The 19,515-nt window shown below is 30.8% G+C and overlaps 1 protein-coding gene across 4 annotated transcripts in view; it reads left to right on the plus strand.

Annotated features, from left to right (window-relative positions):
- Nucleotides 1-19,515, plus strand: part of LOC148237880 (proton channel OtopLc-like) — a 69,176-nt gene that overhangs the window by 32,345 nt on the left and 17,316 nt on the right. For 2 of the 4 annotated variants that reach the window (XM_088181190.1, XM_088181191.1), the window contains exon 2: nucleotides 12,679-12,921. The exons of the other annotated variants lie outside the window; for them this stretch is intronic. In XM_088181190.1, coding sequence (XP_088037316.1) covers nucleotides 12,679-12,921 — 243 coding nt within the window. The remainder of the gene's footprint in view (nucleotides 1-12,678; nucleotides 12,922-19,515) is intronic. 4 annotated transcript variants of the gene reach the window in all.

The raw sequence follows: 19,515 nt of genomic DNA on the forward strand, positions 1-19,515 counted from the left end.
ACGTGAGATTTACTTTTTTATATAGGATATATGCACACGTGCGCGTATACAGGCGTGTGCACGTGTACATAGGCATGGGTATATATCACATAAGTGGTTAAGAACCGACCCCACCGTGCGTGGGTACGAAATAGGTACAAATTTCCACTCCCTTGCACTTATCATTTTCAACGCACACGCTTTACGGCCTTTTTCCTTGTTCTCGTGTAAATTGATAAAACCAATTTACACGATAGAAAATCTAACGAATGTCTGAATAAGTAAAAATATTTTTACAAAAATGCATGAATTCGATCGACAGTTTCAGATAAGATTTTTCTATATTTTCTAATATTTTTAAATACTGTCGTTAATGTAAGATTAAAAGTATTTATAGGAGTAAATAATATCTTTATTATAAATATATGTACTCTTCAAAATATTCTTGACAACATTAACTATTTAAAAAAATTCTCAGTACGGTCCATGATTATAGCAAATTTTCTGATATGCTGGAGACAGACTTTTAAAATTTACATTGCAACTGCACAATTATATTATATAACATATACTTATAAGAAAAGCATCTCAAACTAAAAAACACGGATAATCCAAACTGTCAAAATTTGGTTTAGATATGCTTTATTCAATTCTCAATTATTGTTTACACATTGTTTATAAAAATCTTAATATGAACGCTACATTTTGGTCCCTTTTTAAAAACATTACCTAATATTTCCGATATAAAAAATATCTAAATTATTTAAAAAACCGCTTGAAAAATATGTCGAACTCACCTCGACTAAGAGTTTAAAAGGTTAAAATATCTATGATATATTTACAATACATATTACCGTTTTTTTCATTTTTTAATAATTTTTCTCTTGATAATTTTCGAATATCCTATATTTTATAAGAGCTATTATATCGATATATCATTCCCTTCCTTTTGAGATGTTTGAGTCATGATTGAAAAGTATCATTTGAATCGCGATCAAAACACTTCTCTGTGTTTTCCCGATAAACATTTTAATTATTTTATTAATCTGCATATTTCAGATGTATCTACCTCAGTTTCTTATAGTCCAATACGTATAGCATCCAATGTCATTTTTTTCCCCAGAAATCGAGCCATTATCTTTCTCAGCAAAGTTTTCGGATGAACATCACGATAAAGCCGTTTCATTGATAATGTAACATTAGACGGTAAAAATTGTATAACCATATGACCCTCGTTCTTTTCAATAGGCTTTCGTTCGGAGCATTACCTTTTAACAATACTGCTTTAAGAGGCAAACCTTTATTTTTTTTAAATCTTTCATTTAATGAACTTTCATTCATGTTCTATTTTAGTTATAATAATCAACAGGAAGATTTTTTATTTCAGTCCACTTATCTTACCACATCGTTTGTTTTATATTTCACATTTTCACAACAGACTTTTTTTGTTTATATATATAATTTTATTTTACCGAAAAAATATTGATTTCTTAGTACGCTTACTGATTCGTTGCGGTTTTTATTAACTGATACCAAAATTTATATATTTTAGATCAAAATATATATTTGAATTACTCACACCCAAAGTGGCAGCTTTATAAGACCATACCTACATAGGGCTAAACTTTTCCAAAGTATACCGAATTTGAAAATGCCCTTTAAACTTTCAAACTCAAGTTTGAGAATATAATAAAGAATTTAAAGAAAAAAAAACGCAAAAAGAAATAAACCGCCGTACATTTTATAAGGCATTCAATTATGGCTCGTCCCGTGAAACTTTTACCTAGCGGTGAAAACGAAAGCGCGGACGAAAGGGAAACGACGTACTACGCCAGGGATCGGCAACATTTAAATATTACGACCACTCGTGTCTCATTGATCGTAAGAATCAATTTTGAGGTTATGGCCTATGGTTTATAGCCGCACTGAACCCAACGATCCAACGCTGTTTTTTACTTTGCAATTTTCCGAGAAGCATCTAGGAAAATTAAAATATATTTTTAATTTATCGTTATGATAAACTAACGCTTAAATGCATTTAATAAATGCATTTTTATATATTATGTATTATAGAAAGAAAAGCTATTGAGCTTTTCATTAATCGTAATTGAATATTTGCTGATTTTATAAACTGGTTTGCTTCACTCTATTCTAATCCATGATAATATTTAATATAGATGTCTATGAGCGCGTAGATATATATGTATATATACACACATATACACGTGTTTTGAATGTAAAACAGTCTTAACAATCAAGTCACGCGTCCGTGGTCAGCTCGCAAACCAATTTACCATCCCTATCCAATAAGCTAGCTGAGATTTCCACCACCAAGGTCCAACTCCCTTCATATAATCAAACAAATCAAGCTGTTATTGCATTAAACGTATGCGAGTGCTTCTCAAATATTACCGTGTTTTAAAATAAACTTATTATTTAGCGATCAGAGAATTTATAGAATCTTTTTAATACTTAAACATAAAATAAATTATAAAGTACTTATATCAAAGTAATACAAAAAACTATCGAAAAAAAATATTGCTTGATATACCGTTTATGAGATATTTATCTCATAAAGAATCACATATTGTATCTTATATTTTCACTGTTTTAGTGAAATCATATCCAAATACATTTTCACTGATATATGTATTTTTACTAGCGAAGAAATAATGCAACTGTATGCTGCTCTACAATGTCTATAAAACTGAATATTCTAGTTGCGAAACGTAAATTTGCTGTTTAAACCTAAACCTAACCATAACAATTTTTTTCCGGAGGGGGGAAACCTTCAAAAGGCACCTCCAACATATTTTTCTGCTTTCGGTAGTGTGGGATTTTTACCCACTAACCCCCCCCCCCCTCTGCTCCTGTCAATTTCCAGGTATATTGCTTTTACGCATTAAATTTTTATTGTATATAACCATAACAAATTTATAAAACGAGTTTTTACTATAGTTTCGCTTATTGCACTTGACCTACATCTGAAACCTCTCACACTGCTCATGCAGTGTGTCCTGAGTGTACGCGTGCCACTGAAGATTTTGTTCGTTTGCTTTTTAATTCAAAGAAACGTTAAAAAGTACACGTGACTACTATTCGATTTACGCGATATTTCCTGGAACGTATCTACCGCATAAATCGAGAGATGAGTGTACACAATTACGCAGTATTGCAATAGTATCTGTGATAAAATTATTTATAAACTACCTGTTACTTTTATATAGCATAAATTAATGCATTTTATCAGTATGTTTGCTTTATTTTATTTACTTTCTGAATCATATCTGTGACTATGGAGTATTTGCAAGATAAAAGCACATTTTTATGATCGCATTTAGCACTGTACAGGTATTGGTGGTGGTCACGTAGAAGCTAACCATTAAATTTGGTTAGTGATAATTTGTTAATTGTTGGCCTAATGATTTATGTATGACAGTGACAGACCCACCAACATACTTATAATATATTACTTATAGCTTATCTCTCACATACTATACAAAAAATAAAAGTCACTCTGCATATGAATTATATTTAGATTCAATTTAATTTTAGATATGTTATTTAATTAGATTTTTGGTTAGGTTAAGTCAAAACAAATAGAAATACTTATGTTACTGTGATTTTCCTAATATTTAGCATAATATTATATCACGCCCTTATCGTTATTTAATTAACACGTTCTCAAAGCTTCCAAAGGTGGCACGGGCATCCGAAAATTACGTCGAGATATTCGCGTTGCATTCTTGTTCCCCCGGAGCGTTGGCGTATAGATCGTGATGTGGGGCGCAGTCGCACACCCTCAGCCTCCGCCCACCACCCGATGCCGACGAACCCCTTTTTGCGGATTGGGGGTGGGCGGTGGGACAGTTTGCCCGAATAAGCCGTGCTTATACACAATTGAGAGCGAGCAAGAGGGTATTCCACGCGCTGCAAAGCTGTCATAAAATCGGGTTACTGCTCGGCACCGTGACAACACCGAGGCTAATAACATAAAATTAACGTGAAACGTTGTCTATTAATATATTCTGGGATAAGTGATTGATTGATGGTCGTGAAATTTTTGCTGATCGTAGATGAGATAAAAATAAAAAAATCAGGAGAGCAATACAAGCTATTAATGACCGAGCAGCGTAGGATGATTCATAAATATAGCTACAGTAATAAATGTGAATCTTACGTTATTGTTGTTGTTTATTATTAATCTAAAGATATTCTACTTTAATTATTATAAATTATTTATATGGTTAAAACATTGCTATCGATGGTTTTGCTTCAACAACACTTCATGGATCGTTTTAGTTTGTCCTGATTGAGTGTGGCGAATAAGTGGTAGTCGGTTGGCGATGAATCGCATACTACGGGAGATAATGGGGCCGGTCGCCGAAGCGTTGCGACTGGCCATCGTTCCTTTGTCGCCGCGTTCTGTCAACAAGTATTCAGCCTCTTGTTCAATTTTGCTGCTGTGACTCCGTGGCGTCTATGTGTCGTCCTTCTGCGTCTCTTCTCAGTGACTAAGTGCCACATCTTTTATAATGCTGGTTCAAGACAGTTCTTTCGAATCACAGATAAGGATGTTTGCAAACCAATTGCATCGCTTCTTGGACACAACCACAAAATGTGTTCATGCCTTCAAATATAAATTGTCCAGATGGTAACCAAGGGTAGAAAAATAATAGTAATATGCGCATGGTAGAATGTATTGTTTAGCTAGCGCGCTTTTTTTCCAAAAAAATATTAGTTTTTTCAGCAGTACTTAACGAAACTGTTTGCTGTGTTAAATACTGTATGTCATTTCTGGTTTTCGTTTATTCGAAATTTGTAGTAATAAGAATAAATTATAACAAGTTGTTGTAACACATATTATATAATTTATTCTCAGCTATTAAAAGCTATAATTTTACATGTTGTACTATCGACTTCAACTAAAAATTATATATACTAAAAAACTAGATTTAAAATACTTTAAAATATTGTTATACCGCAATCTATCATAAGCTATATGCAAATTTTAAAATTCAATCAAAATATTATTGTATTGATTACCAATAAATCAAAAATCAATGATATATGTATGTATAAAAAAACAATCTCTCGATAAAATCTATTACCTATAATAGATTAAATTTGATGTGGATAAAATCTTACGATACGAATTATATAAGCGTATAAATCTACATATATAGCTATATATCTTATATTTGGTAATTAAAAATAATATTTTTTTAATATTTTTAATAAATGAGACACTTAATTTGTCATACTTTGTATAACATCAGATTTCATTGTAAATGTATCAGGTGTCTTAAGTATAATACAAGCTACGTTGTAATTGGATTTTTTAAAGATAATTCTTTAAAAGGAAAAAGGTTTCTTATTATTATAATAAATTATAGATACAATTTATCAAACCGACATCAACAACAATATAATAAAACTTTTGAGAGATATGATAAATTTGAGAAATAAATTTCATTTCATTCCACTCTTATCTTCAGCGTTCACTCGGGACGAAAATTCTTTATGGTACTTTCTCATAAATCAAAAACTTTTCTTGCGCACTGAGAACAAATTTTAACGCTTTAATAATTCACACTAAAGCTCTGAATAGTTTCATTAAAAATCTGACGAATTATCTTCACTCCATCATAATTGATTTAATGTGCTAAATGAAGTGTTATATAATTAAATAAATATTTATATAGAGGCTAATCACGACAAATGTTAAAATGGCCAACCAATTTTAGAACCCCATGTTGGGTTTGTGCTTTCGAATGGATATAAAAAATACTAAATTCACCCCCAAGCCAATTCAATCCGCCCCTCGGCTGATCACACGTGAATTTTAAATTAATATTAGACGAGTTTCGCTAGTATACTGTAGAAAAAAAATTGTTCTAAAATTAGATTCGTTAACAGGTACAGGATGTTTGTGAAGGAATTTCCTGAATGGTTGTTACGTTTGGAGCGTCGAGTGATTCATTAACAGACACTTGAATTTTTTGCCTTGACAGATGTGAACATCTACACCTATTCGCAACACGTGTCTATTCTGCAGAAATAGTAATATTTTTTTAATATTATATGGTACATAATGACACATTTTTTTATGGACGTTTGCTAATGACTGAAAAAATCTATTTGTACGCTTTGGAGGCGTTTTTCTCTGTAGAAATCGCAAAAAATATACAGCTTATCGTCGATCATTATGTTCACTATTGATTTTTAAGACTATGTTGATCACTTCCTCAAGTCGTAATGATACAGTTTTCAGATTAAAGATAAAAATATTATAGCTCACTTGTACATTTATCTCATTAAAAAAAAATATTCCGTAATTTTTTTCTGTCGTTCGTTGTGAACGTCCGATGTGTTTTTTTTTTTCAATGTTTACTTATTATTGAAACAGTTTTAGTATTAATAATAACTTTATTTAAGTACTATATGCTTCCAGTTTCACATCTATCAAAGCGCATACGCCACATAATTATTATATTATGTACCATCCAATATCTTATGGAGTTCCATACAAAAGCTATATGGAGGCTAATTTATTTGGCCACAAGCTAGGCGGCGAGAGCAATACTATTCTTTGTTTAACTACGACGAAAGACGGTGACCGGCGGGGCCTCGACCGCTGATTTAATACCTTTGAACTAATATAACTATTCTTCAATCAAATTTTACTGCAACAGCCTAATTTGTGTCTAATTGCCATCCGTCACCACTTGTCCGCCAAAGATATGATTATAAATTAGCATATTTTCGCTTTAAAAAAAGTATAAAAATAACTTACAATTTCTTGGGCAAAGCATGTCCATATACATGTATACATTTATGTATCTTGTACAAAAGTACCTTTAGAAACTTGGCGTAACTTATACGTATCCATGAAAAGCTGAACCTTAATAAGATCAGACGATGCAAGGCTTTCCATTTCCAAAACTTCACCTGAAATTACTAAAGGATGTTGCGAGTCATTAATTAAAACGTGCATTTCCCCTTTCACGTGTGTATCTCCATATGTATGTATCATATGTAGTTTAACTACTGCAAACTTACGGTTATGGAGACAGAAACGTAACGCAGTTTGCGGTTTGCTAAAATCGATTAATAACCACCATTGAAATTTATGGAAGCGTCAATATCCACGCGCACATATAGATATAAAGTGGCATTAGGGGATTTATTTGGCATTAGCATACGATCAATATAAGTCATTTATATCGCACGGTTCGTTAAATATAATGCGATCGGTAGCACTAGCAGATTAGTTTAATCAACCCCATTTGGTGCAGAGTGTCTGACATTAATTTTGTTGTAGGTATCAACCAAATACAGAATGGCTTAAAAAAATAAAATTTTATAAATTGGAATATTTATGAATTTTATCTATAGACAAAAAAAATAGTAAAATCTGTTTTATTTATTATTAAAATTAATATTAATTTAATCGAAACAATTTATAACTAATTAACAACACTTTACAATTTTGTTAATTAAATCGAATGCGTTGCGTACTTATCGCACCTCTCATCTTCTCCAAAGATTTATTGACAGATATCACAGCAGTAATCACCTGGGTGTAGGTTATTTCATTTCTATATGTCATACAAATTGTATTTGCCAAGTTAATCATTTTTTTATTTTTTCAAAAACCTTATTTTTTTAACTCTTAACATGACAATACGTCAACCGAGGTCGTTTCAAGGATTTATATAAGAGTTTGCTTTTATTTATGAGATTTTTTCAATTCAGATGGGAGTTCAATAACAACGGTATTTTATCGAACTTACACAGTGAATGACTTGACACCGTTAATCTTAATATGTGAGGAAAACGCTGTCTTTGATCTTAAGAAAATAATAGTCTTTGTCTTGGCATCGTTTAATTTCATTTTTTTTAAGAAGTAGAAATTGTTCAGTCGTCGCAAACCGTTTTCCAGCCTTATATAAATTACTTTCCTGCTGGATGAACACATATATCGCGGCAGCCGCATTTAATGTTGTAGTGTATAAAGAAAAAGACAAGGCCTGAGAATGGTGCCCTGCGGTGCTTATCTTTCTCAGAGTTGAATTTGTTAGGCATTAAATCAGTCATAGGATTCAAGAGTGTCGAAAACCTATTCAATGTCGATACGAGCCACGATAGTATATTTACAAATGTTTAATTAAAAATTTAAATTTATGACTCGAGTGAAATAATGTGGTTATATTTATATAGAGGTGGAGTTTTTTACAAAATTGTTTTTTTGTATTATATTATATTTTATTGTGAACCATTTTTTACTTTACGATGTTCTTAAGCGGTGTTACGATTTTTAAATTATTAGTACGGCAATTTAAAAAAAATCGATTTAATTTTATTTCAGTTTTTATTAATAAACGTTTTTTATTTCTTTCCTCTTTTAAGTTATGATTTTTTTTATTTTTTAAATAGTCGAAAATTTTAAATAAGATTGCGGAATAGGTTAATTAACGAACTTATTCTATATATTCATTAGAGCTATTTTTAAAATAATTTTCATGTCAATATGACTAAAACTACGACAGTTATCGTGTTCTCAAATTTCGCTATTTTCTCTCTGATTTTTTTAAACGAATACAATTTTTTTAATTTAATATGATCTTTTCTTTCTTAATTGCTTTAAATTTTTAATTTCTATTTTTACAAGCTCTTTACTTTTTTCTCTAATATTTTTTTGCAGAAGCTGCGATTTTTTGCATAGCCGCCATTTTAAAATAAAATTTGATAAACTAACTTAACCGAGATATTTTTAGAACAAGCTTTATATCAATATGAAAACAATGACAGTTCTTGTCGTATCCTCAAATTTCGTTATATTCCACATAAAAGGTGCGATTTACTAGGGAATTATTTTAAGAGATGTATGTGCATTTAAACAAATACTTTGTTTCATAAAACGAATTCTTTGTGCATTTATGGAAGGTATATCTTTGGATTTTTTCTTCGCTCTAATATGTGGCGTAGCTAGGATATGTGGTGCCCGGGGCGATCCTTAAAATTGCCGTCCCCCCTATACATTTTATACATGGTCATAAAATCAGTATTTATTAAAATAATTAATTGGTTATTAATAAGCTTTTGTTATTTGTGGATATATATTAGTGCATTTAGGGTTAAGTACCACAGTAGACGATCCCATCGCAAATATGACGCCCCCAAGCAAGTGCCGCCCGGGGCGGCCCGTCCCCCTCACCCCACCATAGCTACGCCACTGGCTCTAATGCTCGCTCGCTGCCTTATTAATATATCCAACGGTAATTCACAAACAATTCGTTTTATTGAACAATTATTTTATATAGTGCTCATTTAAATTCTCCTTCCATATAATTGACAAAAAATAGTAAAGAAACATACTTTAATTTTTAATAAATTTATATTCTTAAAAGTTTTTTATCTCTTCACTTTTTTATTTTTTCAATGATTTGAAAAACCGCCATTTAAAAAAATATATTGTGTTAGACTGGCTAACAAACTTAGCCGAGATATTTATTTTATCAACATCTATTTAAAGATCTTGTTAGAGAAAATAAGTTTCACGAATATGTCAATAAAACTTCGGCAGTTATCTTCCTAAACTGTCATAAATAACCAAAGACTTTCTAATTAAAGTTACGTTATTTATAAGTTGATGCATAAATAATGTCGTATTTTTACATAGATTATGATTTCATTTTCTTTAAACTAAATTTTACTATTTGTGCAAAATTTTGGCATTGTATTATTTAAAAGGTTTCTTTTAATACACTCTTCAGTTTATAACTGGCGGTTGGGCTAAACCCTTGTGAAATTATTTTTACCTTGATAATCAATTGATTTAACCTTCATCCGTCCCTCAAATCGACTGTACACTAAAGTCCCTCGGGTCTTTTTCGACCCAGGTAGAAATTTTTGACTTAAAAGAAACAAAATGCAAATTAATTAAATTAATTTTATTAGTAACGGTAATGTTGACTGTTTACGAATAATAAAGAGCGATTTATGGGTTACTTATTTATTTATTACATTTATTACATACATTATAGGAAAGTGCCTTACAAATAAATCTTTTACAATATTTACATTCTAATGCATGTTTATTGTCCGATTTTGGGCAAATGTGACATCTACCTTTTTTTTTGAACACGTATCCTTGCTGTTGGTACTTCTAAAGGAGATGTAGTTGTGCATTTTTGTTCTAATATAAATTGTTGTCTTTTATCAATAATTTGCCCACGGTTTCAATGAAAATTCTCCTTTGATAATTTTTTTTTATATTCCAATCTGGATAAATTCATGTAAATATAATAAATGCATTTGATATAGATATATCTAATATATTGGCAAAAAAAGTAATTGGTCATCTATTTGTTTTTCTTCGAGTACTGTAATTGGCTATTTTTGTCTAAGGTATCAACTCCTCCTTTCGTTGCATTATAATCTAATATAATGTTTGGTTTATTTTCAGAACCACCTGACAATTTCTTCGTTATATGAAGAGTGCTCTGAAGAACAACACATTTCTTTTTTTTAGGAATGTATGACACTAAAGATGTATTCTTTGTAAATGCAAATTTTGAAGTAAAAGTTGCTTTGCCTTTTACTTCGAGCAATACGGGTGGAATTGACGTTTTATTTTTTTGAATAGTGCCAATCATAGTATTTTTTTTTATAAGTAACATTTGACCTTGTTCATAAGAAGTGAAAAAGTTGTCAACTGTTACATTTCTCCCATCAAGTTGTTGACACAAACCTAAAACCGCTCGCCTTCCTTGATTCCTTTCAGGTGCTTAACCAGCTACTTTTCCAGTGTATATATCTATATTCCAAACATAACTATTTTTGCTAGCACCCAAAATGTAATCCCATATTTAGCCGGCTTTTTTGGCATGTATTGTCGAAACGGAATTGTATGAAATCAATTGCTCATCGATTATTACATTTTCGCCCAGATTATAAAGGTATGGTAGTATTTCAACCCATTTATTCTAAAGTTCTCGAATTGGGGCTAATTTGTCAGTATTTCTTCTAGCAGCTCGTGTACTACGATCATCAAATCGAATGACTCGATATAATTTTGAATCGTTTTAGTTACATAGTAGCCCTGAATATATGTCGACCCTTTATTTCGTGCCATAAATTTTCCAAATCCTCATTATTCAATTTATATATACCAGCTAACAACAAAAGTCCAATATATGCATCCAATTTGATAATATCAATATTTTGCAATCCTATTTATACACGATTTCCTTCCAAAATGGTATTTTGAATAATAATAGTTTTTATAGAATTTGTAAACAATAATTGAAATGCAGAGTTCTGTTGATATGCGAGAAACAGCATACCTTGTGATTCCAGGGGTAGTTCTAATCATGTTTGATGATGATTGACGACTATGTTGAAGGCTTTGATCGCCATTTAATACCTTTATCTTTAGAAAGATATGATTTAGATCCAGGAGGTACATCATCTATGTCACTATCAGAAGTTTCAGTCAATTCTTCAATATGATCTGACGTCTCTGAGCAGGTATCATTTCCCGATGAAAATTCAAGTAAATTATCTTCTATTATAATCACTTCAAAAGAGTATTTCTTAGAAGGTGATAAACAATAAACATCTGTTTGCGCCGGGAATTCCAATAATTTGACCTAAAATAGACTTGGGTCATTTTCGACCCGAGGGACTTGAGTGTTACTTTTTTTACAAGAGATAATCCAGGTAACATATTTATTTTTTCTTTTCAAAAATTAGTTTATTATCTCAACAAAATCAAAGTCACGAAATTACAGATATGTAGTATTAATATTTTAAGATATATTTGCAAAACAAAATCGCTTCGGGTCGAAAAAGACCCGAGGGACGGATGAAGGTTAATAAAGTTTGTATGAAAAAAAATCTTTTCTTAAAAAATACTTCTATTTTATATATAAATTAACTTATAGATTTAATATTAATTTTAAATTATGAAGGATAAAAGTCTTTTTACAAATGTGTATTTTGGCAATTTCATATTTGAAGCACAGTTCCATTTATTATGTTTTACCTCTTCTTATCGATTATTTTTTTCATTTTTGTCAATTATAAGCAATACTCAGTGGAATCAATAGTTTGATTCCACTAAATACTACTTCCAATCCCACCAGATACACAACATGACTTTCTTTGGGTTTCAGAGTAATTGTTTTCGACCAACGTTGAACTGAATCCAACTTTCATCGCCAAATCGCCATCGCCATCGTCTAATAAAAACTCGTTTTATTGCGTTAAGCAGAACTTTTCATCTCTATATACAGCATCGGGTAGAGCACAAATAAGTTTTAGCCTTTTTGGTAGTAAAATACCATATTATTTAAAAAAAAATCTTTTTATTTTCAGATTTTTATTTATAATAAGTATAGCTGAAAATCTGTTTTTATAATTGTAATTCAATTAAAACATCGATTCTTCTAGAGAAAATTGATTTAACTTATAATTATCGTTTTAGAACATTGATCACTAAATATTATCTGAAATAGTTGTTCTTTCATAAGCTTCTATGGCTTTATAACATCTTCGTGGTCTCATAGTCATTCATTGATCGATATCAAGCACTTTTTAATTCCATATTCATTATGACGCGGAACCGCCCCGCGCATATTCCGAATAGCATTAGATCAATCTTCATTCATCCTTTTTGTTTTGTGCTTGCAGCTGCTTTTCGATCCCGAGTAATAACTTGAGCGGCGGATCGAGCTCCAGGGCCTCCCTGCGCGACGGTGCCGAATGCGTCACGCCGGGGGCGGAGGCTCCACTTCCGAGTCCAGCTTCTCAAAACCCCACGCTCGTCTCCCCGGAGACCCTCAGCCGCCGGAGCAGCCCGATCGAGGGCAGCGAAGCCCTGGGGCCCGCGCCCTCTTGCTCCTCCCACCATGTGCACATTGAATCGCCCCTCAGGTGAGTGAGTGCTAACTCCTCAGAAAACTTTCCTTTTGTTTTTCGGTACTGCTCCTTCGGGAGCTTTGCAAACGCGCGACGTGACGTTTGGGAATATGGATAAGTACGTAATGATCAATAGATTCAATACCTAGCACCAGGGTAATGATGAGGATATAAAGGTGTCCGTTTTCTGTATTCAAGATTAGATTAGATGAAGGTTTTTTTTCTAATTTATTTCTGAAAAGAAATCCTTAGATATTTTCTAGGAAACATTGCGTAAATCGTGGCATAGAATAAAATTTGTAATAAAACAATAAAATAGTTTGCACGCTTACTTTTTAACATTTCTTTAAATTATAAAGTAAATGAATAACATTTTCAGCCACAAGTGTGCACTCCAAAAAGCAACTCAAGACCAAATGCATGGGTAGTGTGAGTGGTTCCAGATGTAAACTATTTGATCGTTTTATAACAAATTTTATTCTATTGCTTGATTTACGCGATATTTTCTAGAACGTATCTACCGCGTAAATTAAGGGATGAGTGTATATTATTAAACTATTGAGTTATACGAATTAAATATTTATAAATTATTGTAAAAAATAATATATTTTTAATCAAAACCTATTATTCGTATTGAACAACAATTTTTTCATGAACGGTTCAAAGAGCGCTATGTTTATTAATAGTTTTTTTATTTTTTTGGAATAATTTACTTATAAAAGTATTAGTATTTTATATAAATTAAGTAAATTTACCAATGCAATAATTTAATATAAATTTTTTTCTTAGTAAAATGTAGTTAAAAATGGAAATAATAAATAAACCACAAGTTAAATTTTAAAGAAAATGTTATAGATGATTTTGATAATTTATGAAAGATTTTCATACAACTCGATTTTTTTTACATATATGGTGTTAAAGTATCCAAATCTGTTAAAGTAGCTCTTTATTTGTGAATTTTTGGACCTAATATGATATATACGAAATAATTTAATTTAATTTAATCATCACGATATTTATCGCCAAATTTACCACTGGTGTATTACATATTTTGATCAAAAAGTATTTTGTAAAAAATAACTATTTAATTGTATTCATGATTCAAGTTGACGCATTGATCATGAAAAAAATTCGTTTTTCGTGTTAAAAGCGCAATAAATAAAATTCCATTATTATATTTTATTGGCTGACAAGCTCATTCGTTCCTTACGATAATTGATTCCGAAGAATTAGCACCTCTAAATGCACCAAAACGGTCGTTCATGGCCTTTAAAAATACAAATGATATTTAATTGTATTGATAAACAGAATGCGAAATGACAAGTGCGAGGTTGACAAATCCCAATATGTTGAAACTCTGACAGTTACGTAGATATACAAATAAAAAAGAAAATGGAAATATAAACATATAAAAATATAATTAGACATACCAATATTTGTAATTGGGCGTCAAGTCGGGATTGGGTGGGTGATCAAACCTCCCTTAGTCAAAGCGCATATATTTTACATTAAATTCGGAATTCGCTTTTGTCAGAACTTCCATAAGAACTTCCTCATGATATCCCTGACTTGAGATAAAAATGATTTCATCCGAAGTCTCACTGAAGTGGAGCCACGCAGACCATCGACAGATAAAAAATAACATTTACTATATGTAAAAAATACACCCTGACACATAGGCCATGAAGCACTACTAATTATTTGTTTATTGGTATTATATCTCAATCCTAGTAAAATAAAAATCAAAATACAAAGTCACAATTGACATACAAGTTAATTTAATATTTGCATCAATTGACTAACGAAATGCTTTATTTGGTATGATTTAATTAACTTTATCAAATTGTTTCTTTTATGAAATTATACAGGGTTAACCATTCGAGGCTATGGGTATTGGAATTGCAAAGAATGTTTATATATGTACACTTATATATGCTTTTGGTAAAATATGTTTTTCAATTTCCTTGAATATATACGATATTTTCCCATCTTGAAAAAACACACAATAATGGATTTTCCCGCATATCTATAATCTATATGTTTACATATAGCCACATACATCCACTAGCGGTATAACAAAATCCGAAAGCATTTAATCATACAATACGTACACAAAGCATCAGATTTACGACGTTCTCTATCCCCTTCCAAACAGCGAAAGATTGAACGTCTATTTATGCACATACCTAGATTTTTATCATAAATCACGATGGCGCGAGCCGGAAACGCTCATATCACGGTGACTTATCAGTGCTGCCAGCGGTGAAAAAAATAATAACAGCGCCGGGGAAAATAGATTGAAACGTTTACAACGCGAAATCTGATGTGTCATGAATATTATATTTGATATATTGAAAGCGCAGCCTCTCTCCTATGCTACGCGTCGCACACATTTTTGGTATCTTTATTTTTTGCTAATCGATAAAAATATATTTAATTACATAATTAAGCAATTATATATTTTAAATCAGTAATCATGAAACTCATACTTTTCTACAAGCGGATTTATTCTGATTAATATTTTATAATCAGTAAATTTTGAACTGGCCCAAAGAAGTAAACGTCTTGAGAATATAATGGGTACTTGAAATCATCCTCATTAGAATGTCTGATTGCTTAACATCATTGTCGTTTCGCACTTTATATAAGTACATATGACTGTGAACGAGTCGCAAAACAATAGTATAAATAAAATCGTAAACAAGTTCACCCCTTCGAGGGTCTTTAAATGGTCCAGCCTGGGTCTTTTGCTCTTCACCTTATTTATTAATGACATAAATACGACAAATACAAATTCAAGTCTTCTTTTGAATGCAGATGATTTATCAAAACATGCATTCGATTTATTGCAGACTTTAAATTTAGATTGTCTGTATACAGTAGTCACCAACATACGGCCCGCGGGCCGGTTCCGGCCCGCCAAAGATTTTAATCCTCGATTTCTGCGTATAAATAATTCATATTGGATACATCAATTTTATAGAATTTTGTTATTTGGTTGTGAATTCACAGCAGCTATATTTCAATTCATCAATCGGAATTTGATTTGGTAGTAAGTAGGTGTGGACCCAAAGTAAAAAAGTTGGGTATTTGATCGTCTTTCCGTTAATAGTATTTGCTATACAAATATCGTGACTAAAAAACAAGTTTTTAAGTTCCTAAATAAACTCCATAATCCACCTAAATGAACAAAGTTTCATTATACACACACAATAAATCTCTCCGAGTAACGAACTTGTCCCTATGCGACCGTTATTCCGTACAACCTGAACTCCCAAAATACAACTTTTCGAGTCGAACTTCCCAAGTCACGATTTTAAAAGACTCACAAGAGAGTCAAAAATACCATGGTTTATTTATTCGTAAACATATTATATGGTATACACAATTGAGATCTACACGTGTAATAAATCAGAGTTTAAGACCGAAGAGAGAGAAACTTGTCTACGTATGCTATTTACCAAACGCGGGCTTTGTTTCTCGGCTAAATATTTACTCTAAGCACAGACGTGTGTATACTGTATACTCCTGTTTTAATACGTAGCGCTCGGTTCGTTTATCCCGCGTAGAGACAAAACGTTTTAGGGTGTTTATTTAGGGATCGATATGTCAGAACGTCTATTATAAGGAGCGTTCGGCGTGAAACCACGATGGGCAACTTTGGCAGTTTATTTATCACCCGAAACCCCTTTGCCCTTTCGGGGGAAATGTTTCACAACTATCGACTGTAGGAAGACATGTGTCATCTGCAAAGGTTCGGGGAGATATAATGCTATCGATGAAATCAGAGTTTTGAGTTAATTAAGGGGTTAACTCCCGGAAACCTAAGGAAATAAATGGCTTTACAAATATATATATATTAATAAACAAAATATGCTTCATTTACATAAATAGTATTTTGCTAACGATTTAACAATAAATGACTCCATTGATTTAAAAAATCTTAATTTTTAAAGGTTGTGAAATCGTTAGATGTTTTTATATTATTACTCTGATTATTTAATTTCGTATTTTAAAGAGATAAGAGTAAATGTTTTAATAGGCAAAAAATTGTAAGGGAAGAGTCAAAGTATGAGTTTTCGCATTATTATTATTATTTTTATTATTTTATTAATATATTTAGCTTAATAGCTAATCTTTACATCTAACAAATTTAGTAAACATATATAAAAAATATATAAAAAATACATAACAGAAAGAAAAAATAAAAATATACAATAATAAAGACTTAATATTATAATTTATTTCTATATGTACGAAGGTGTTTTTTTATTCCATTTATGAAACCCGTTATATTTTTGCTGTTTCGGATTTCTCTTGGAAGACTATTCTATAAATCAAAACCTCCGTACATAACTCCCCTAGCCGTACTCGTTTTCTTATACTTAATTATCTTTAAATTTTCTCTATTTCTAGTATTATATTTATGTACATCTTTATTTCTTATTAAATACTTATTAAAATATTCTGGTAACATATTATTTTCTAACTTATATATAAATACTAAAACATTCATACTCAATATTTCTTGAACATTCAACCATTCTAATCTATCAATCATACTTTTACAGTTAGTTAATCTATTTTTATTTAAGATTACTCTCATTGCCCTATTTTGTAATTTTTGCAACATTTGTTTGTCTAATTTATTTAACATATTTAATAGTGTTGCACAATAATTAAAATGGGGCAATATTATACTATTGTAAATTATTTTTTTTGTATTTATACTTAATATATTTCTTAATCTAGATAATAAACCTATTTTTCTACTAATTTTTTTTAATATGTAATTACAATGTTCTTTAAAATTTAATTTTGTATCAACAATTACTCCTAAATATTTTATATTATCCACTATTTCTATACTAGAGTTATTTATTACTATTTTGCTACTATTATCTAACACAGTTTTATAATTAATAAACATACATTTAGTTTTATTCTCATTTAATTTAAGTACATTATTCTTTAACCATATTTCTAATATACTTAATTTATTATTTAAATTATTTACAATTTCTTTAATGTTATCACCTATGCAATACATTAATGTGTCATCCGCTATAGATGAACTTTACATTTTTTCACGTTATTAACTATATCATTAATATACAAAACAAATACTCCATAAGACACTAATTTCTCTTCATAATATACATTATTTATTTTAACTTTTTGTTTTCTTTTATATAATATTATATAGCAATATTACTCCTAGTCTGTTTAGGTTCGTTTTCTATACATTGCTTCAATCTCCCTACATTATGATTCCGTTGCAATATTCTTCCCTGGTTTATAAAACGATCGATAAATAACTCCCCAAGGGTTTTAACCATCTGCACAATTTAGTGGTCAGTTCGAACAAACGAAAAGACAAACTAACACGTCTCAAAAGTAAGGCCAAACAATGGAAAAGTGATCTCGAGACTGTCTAATAGCACATTCCTCCCGTGACGTTAATCACCTATAAGTACCGTTGAAAAAACTACTATTTATTTGGAAAAGATGCGGGCTAAACAAATACTCTACCCTAAAATTAGACAAACATATATCTTTAAACTATTCTATCGTATAATATTAGAACAATTTTGGTTTAGTTAAGTAATATTAAAAAGCTCTTTATTTTTACATTTTATACTTAAGGAATTTGTGTGACATAAAAAAAATATTTTCATCCTTTAACCATAAAACCTTTTTATACAGTAGTGATGCAATTAAAATTCCATAAGCTCACGGGACGGTATAATAAGTTAAAACTAATTAATCCACATCACATAGAGATAGTATTAATGATACCACATTTGAGTACCTTTATTTTTAATGGGACAAAAAACAGAAGTATCATGACCCTTGTTTGGATCGTGTATTATGAAATTGTAGAATATAACTAAGGAGTTATATTGAAGAGTTAACGTGACAAAAAAATCATTCAATCATAAATTAAATATACAAGCTTTTTAATTGAATGTAACTATAATCTTTAAAAATAAGTAGTACAAAAATAATTGAGCCGTATGTAAGCACCTATGTACATCAAGCTAAACCGCCGCTCTACATTTATGGCTTATTTATAGTCTATTTGAAGCTTTTATGCATTCCCAATTTGTCTCATTTGCCTCAGGCTATCTGCTCCCACAAACGCAAAAGGGAGAATAGCGATCTCACATAGCTGTTTATACTTCGAAAGGCTTTTTAAAGATTAATCTTAAAAACCTTACCACGAAAAACAAGCTATTCACACGTTCTTAAAAACAAAGATAATAAAAAATACACATATTGTATTATATCGTAGTCCTTTTTGGCTCCATACAAAGCTCGTTAAGATAAAAAAGGCCCATGGAAATTTATTGATGTCGGTCAAAGGCCCACACTAGATCTTGTCTAAGGAACGCACGAGGCCAGGGAAAAAGTTAACTTACCGAAATAAATTCACTTAGTTTTAACGAAGTAAATGTTACCTCTTTTTGTGAATACTTTAACAAAGATGTTTAAAATTTAAAGCTGTTACTTCCCTTCAAGAATTCCGTTATTAATGAAGATCGCTTTAACTCGTTAAACGCCGCTTGTTACAACAGCTTAAACTAATGATTAGGGTGCTATATGACA

Source organism: Plectrocnemia conspersa, unplaced genomic scaffold, assembly GCF_051122295.1.
Source record: "Plectrocnemia conspersa isolate PC_06_02 unplaced genomic scaffold, ASM5112229v1 ptg000002l, whole genome shotgun sequence".
NCBI classification, from domain to species: domain Eukaryota; kingdom Metazoa; phylum Arthropoda; class Insecta; order Trichoptera; family Polycentropodidae; genus Plectrocnemia; species Plectrocnemia conspersa.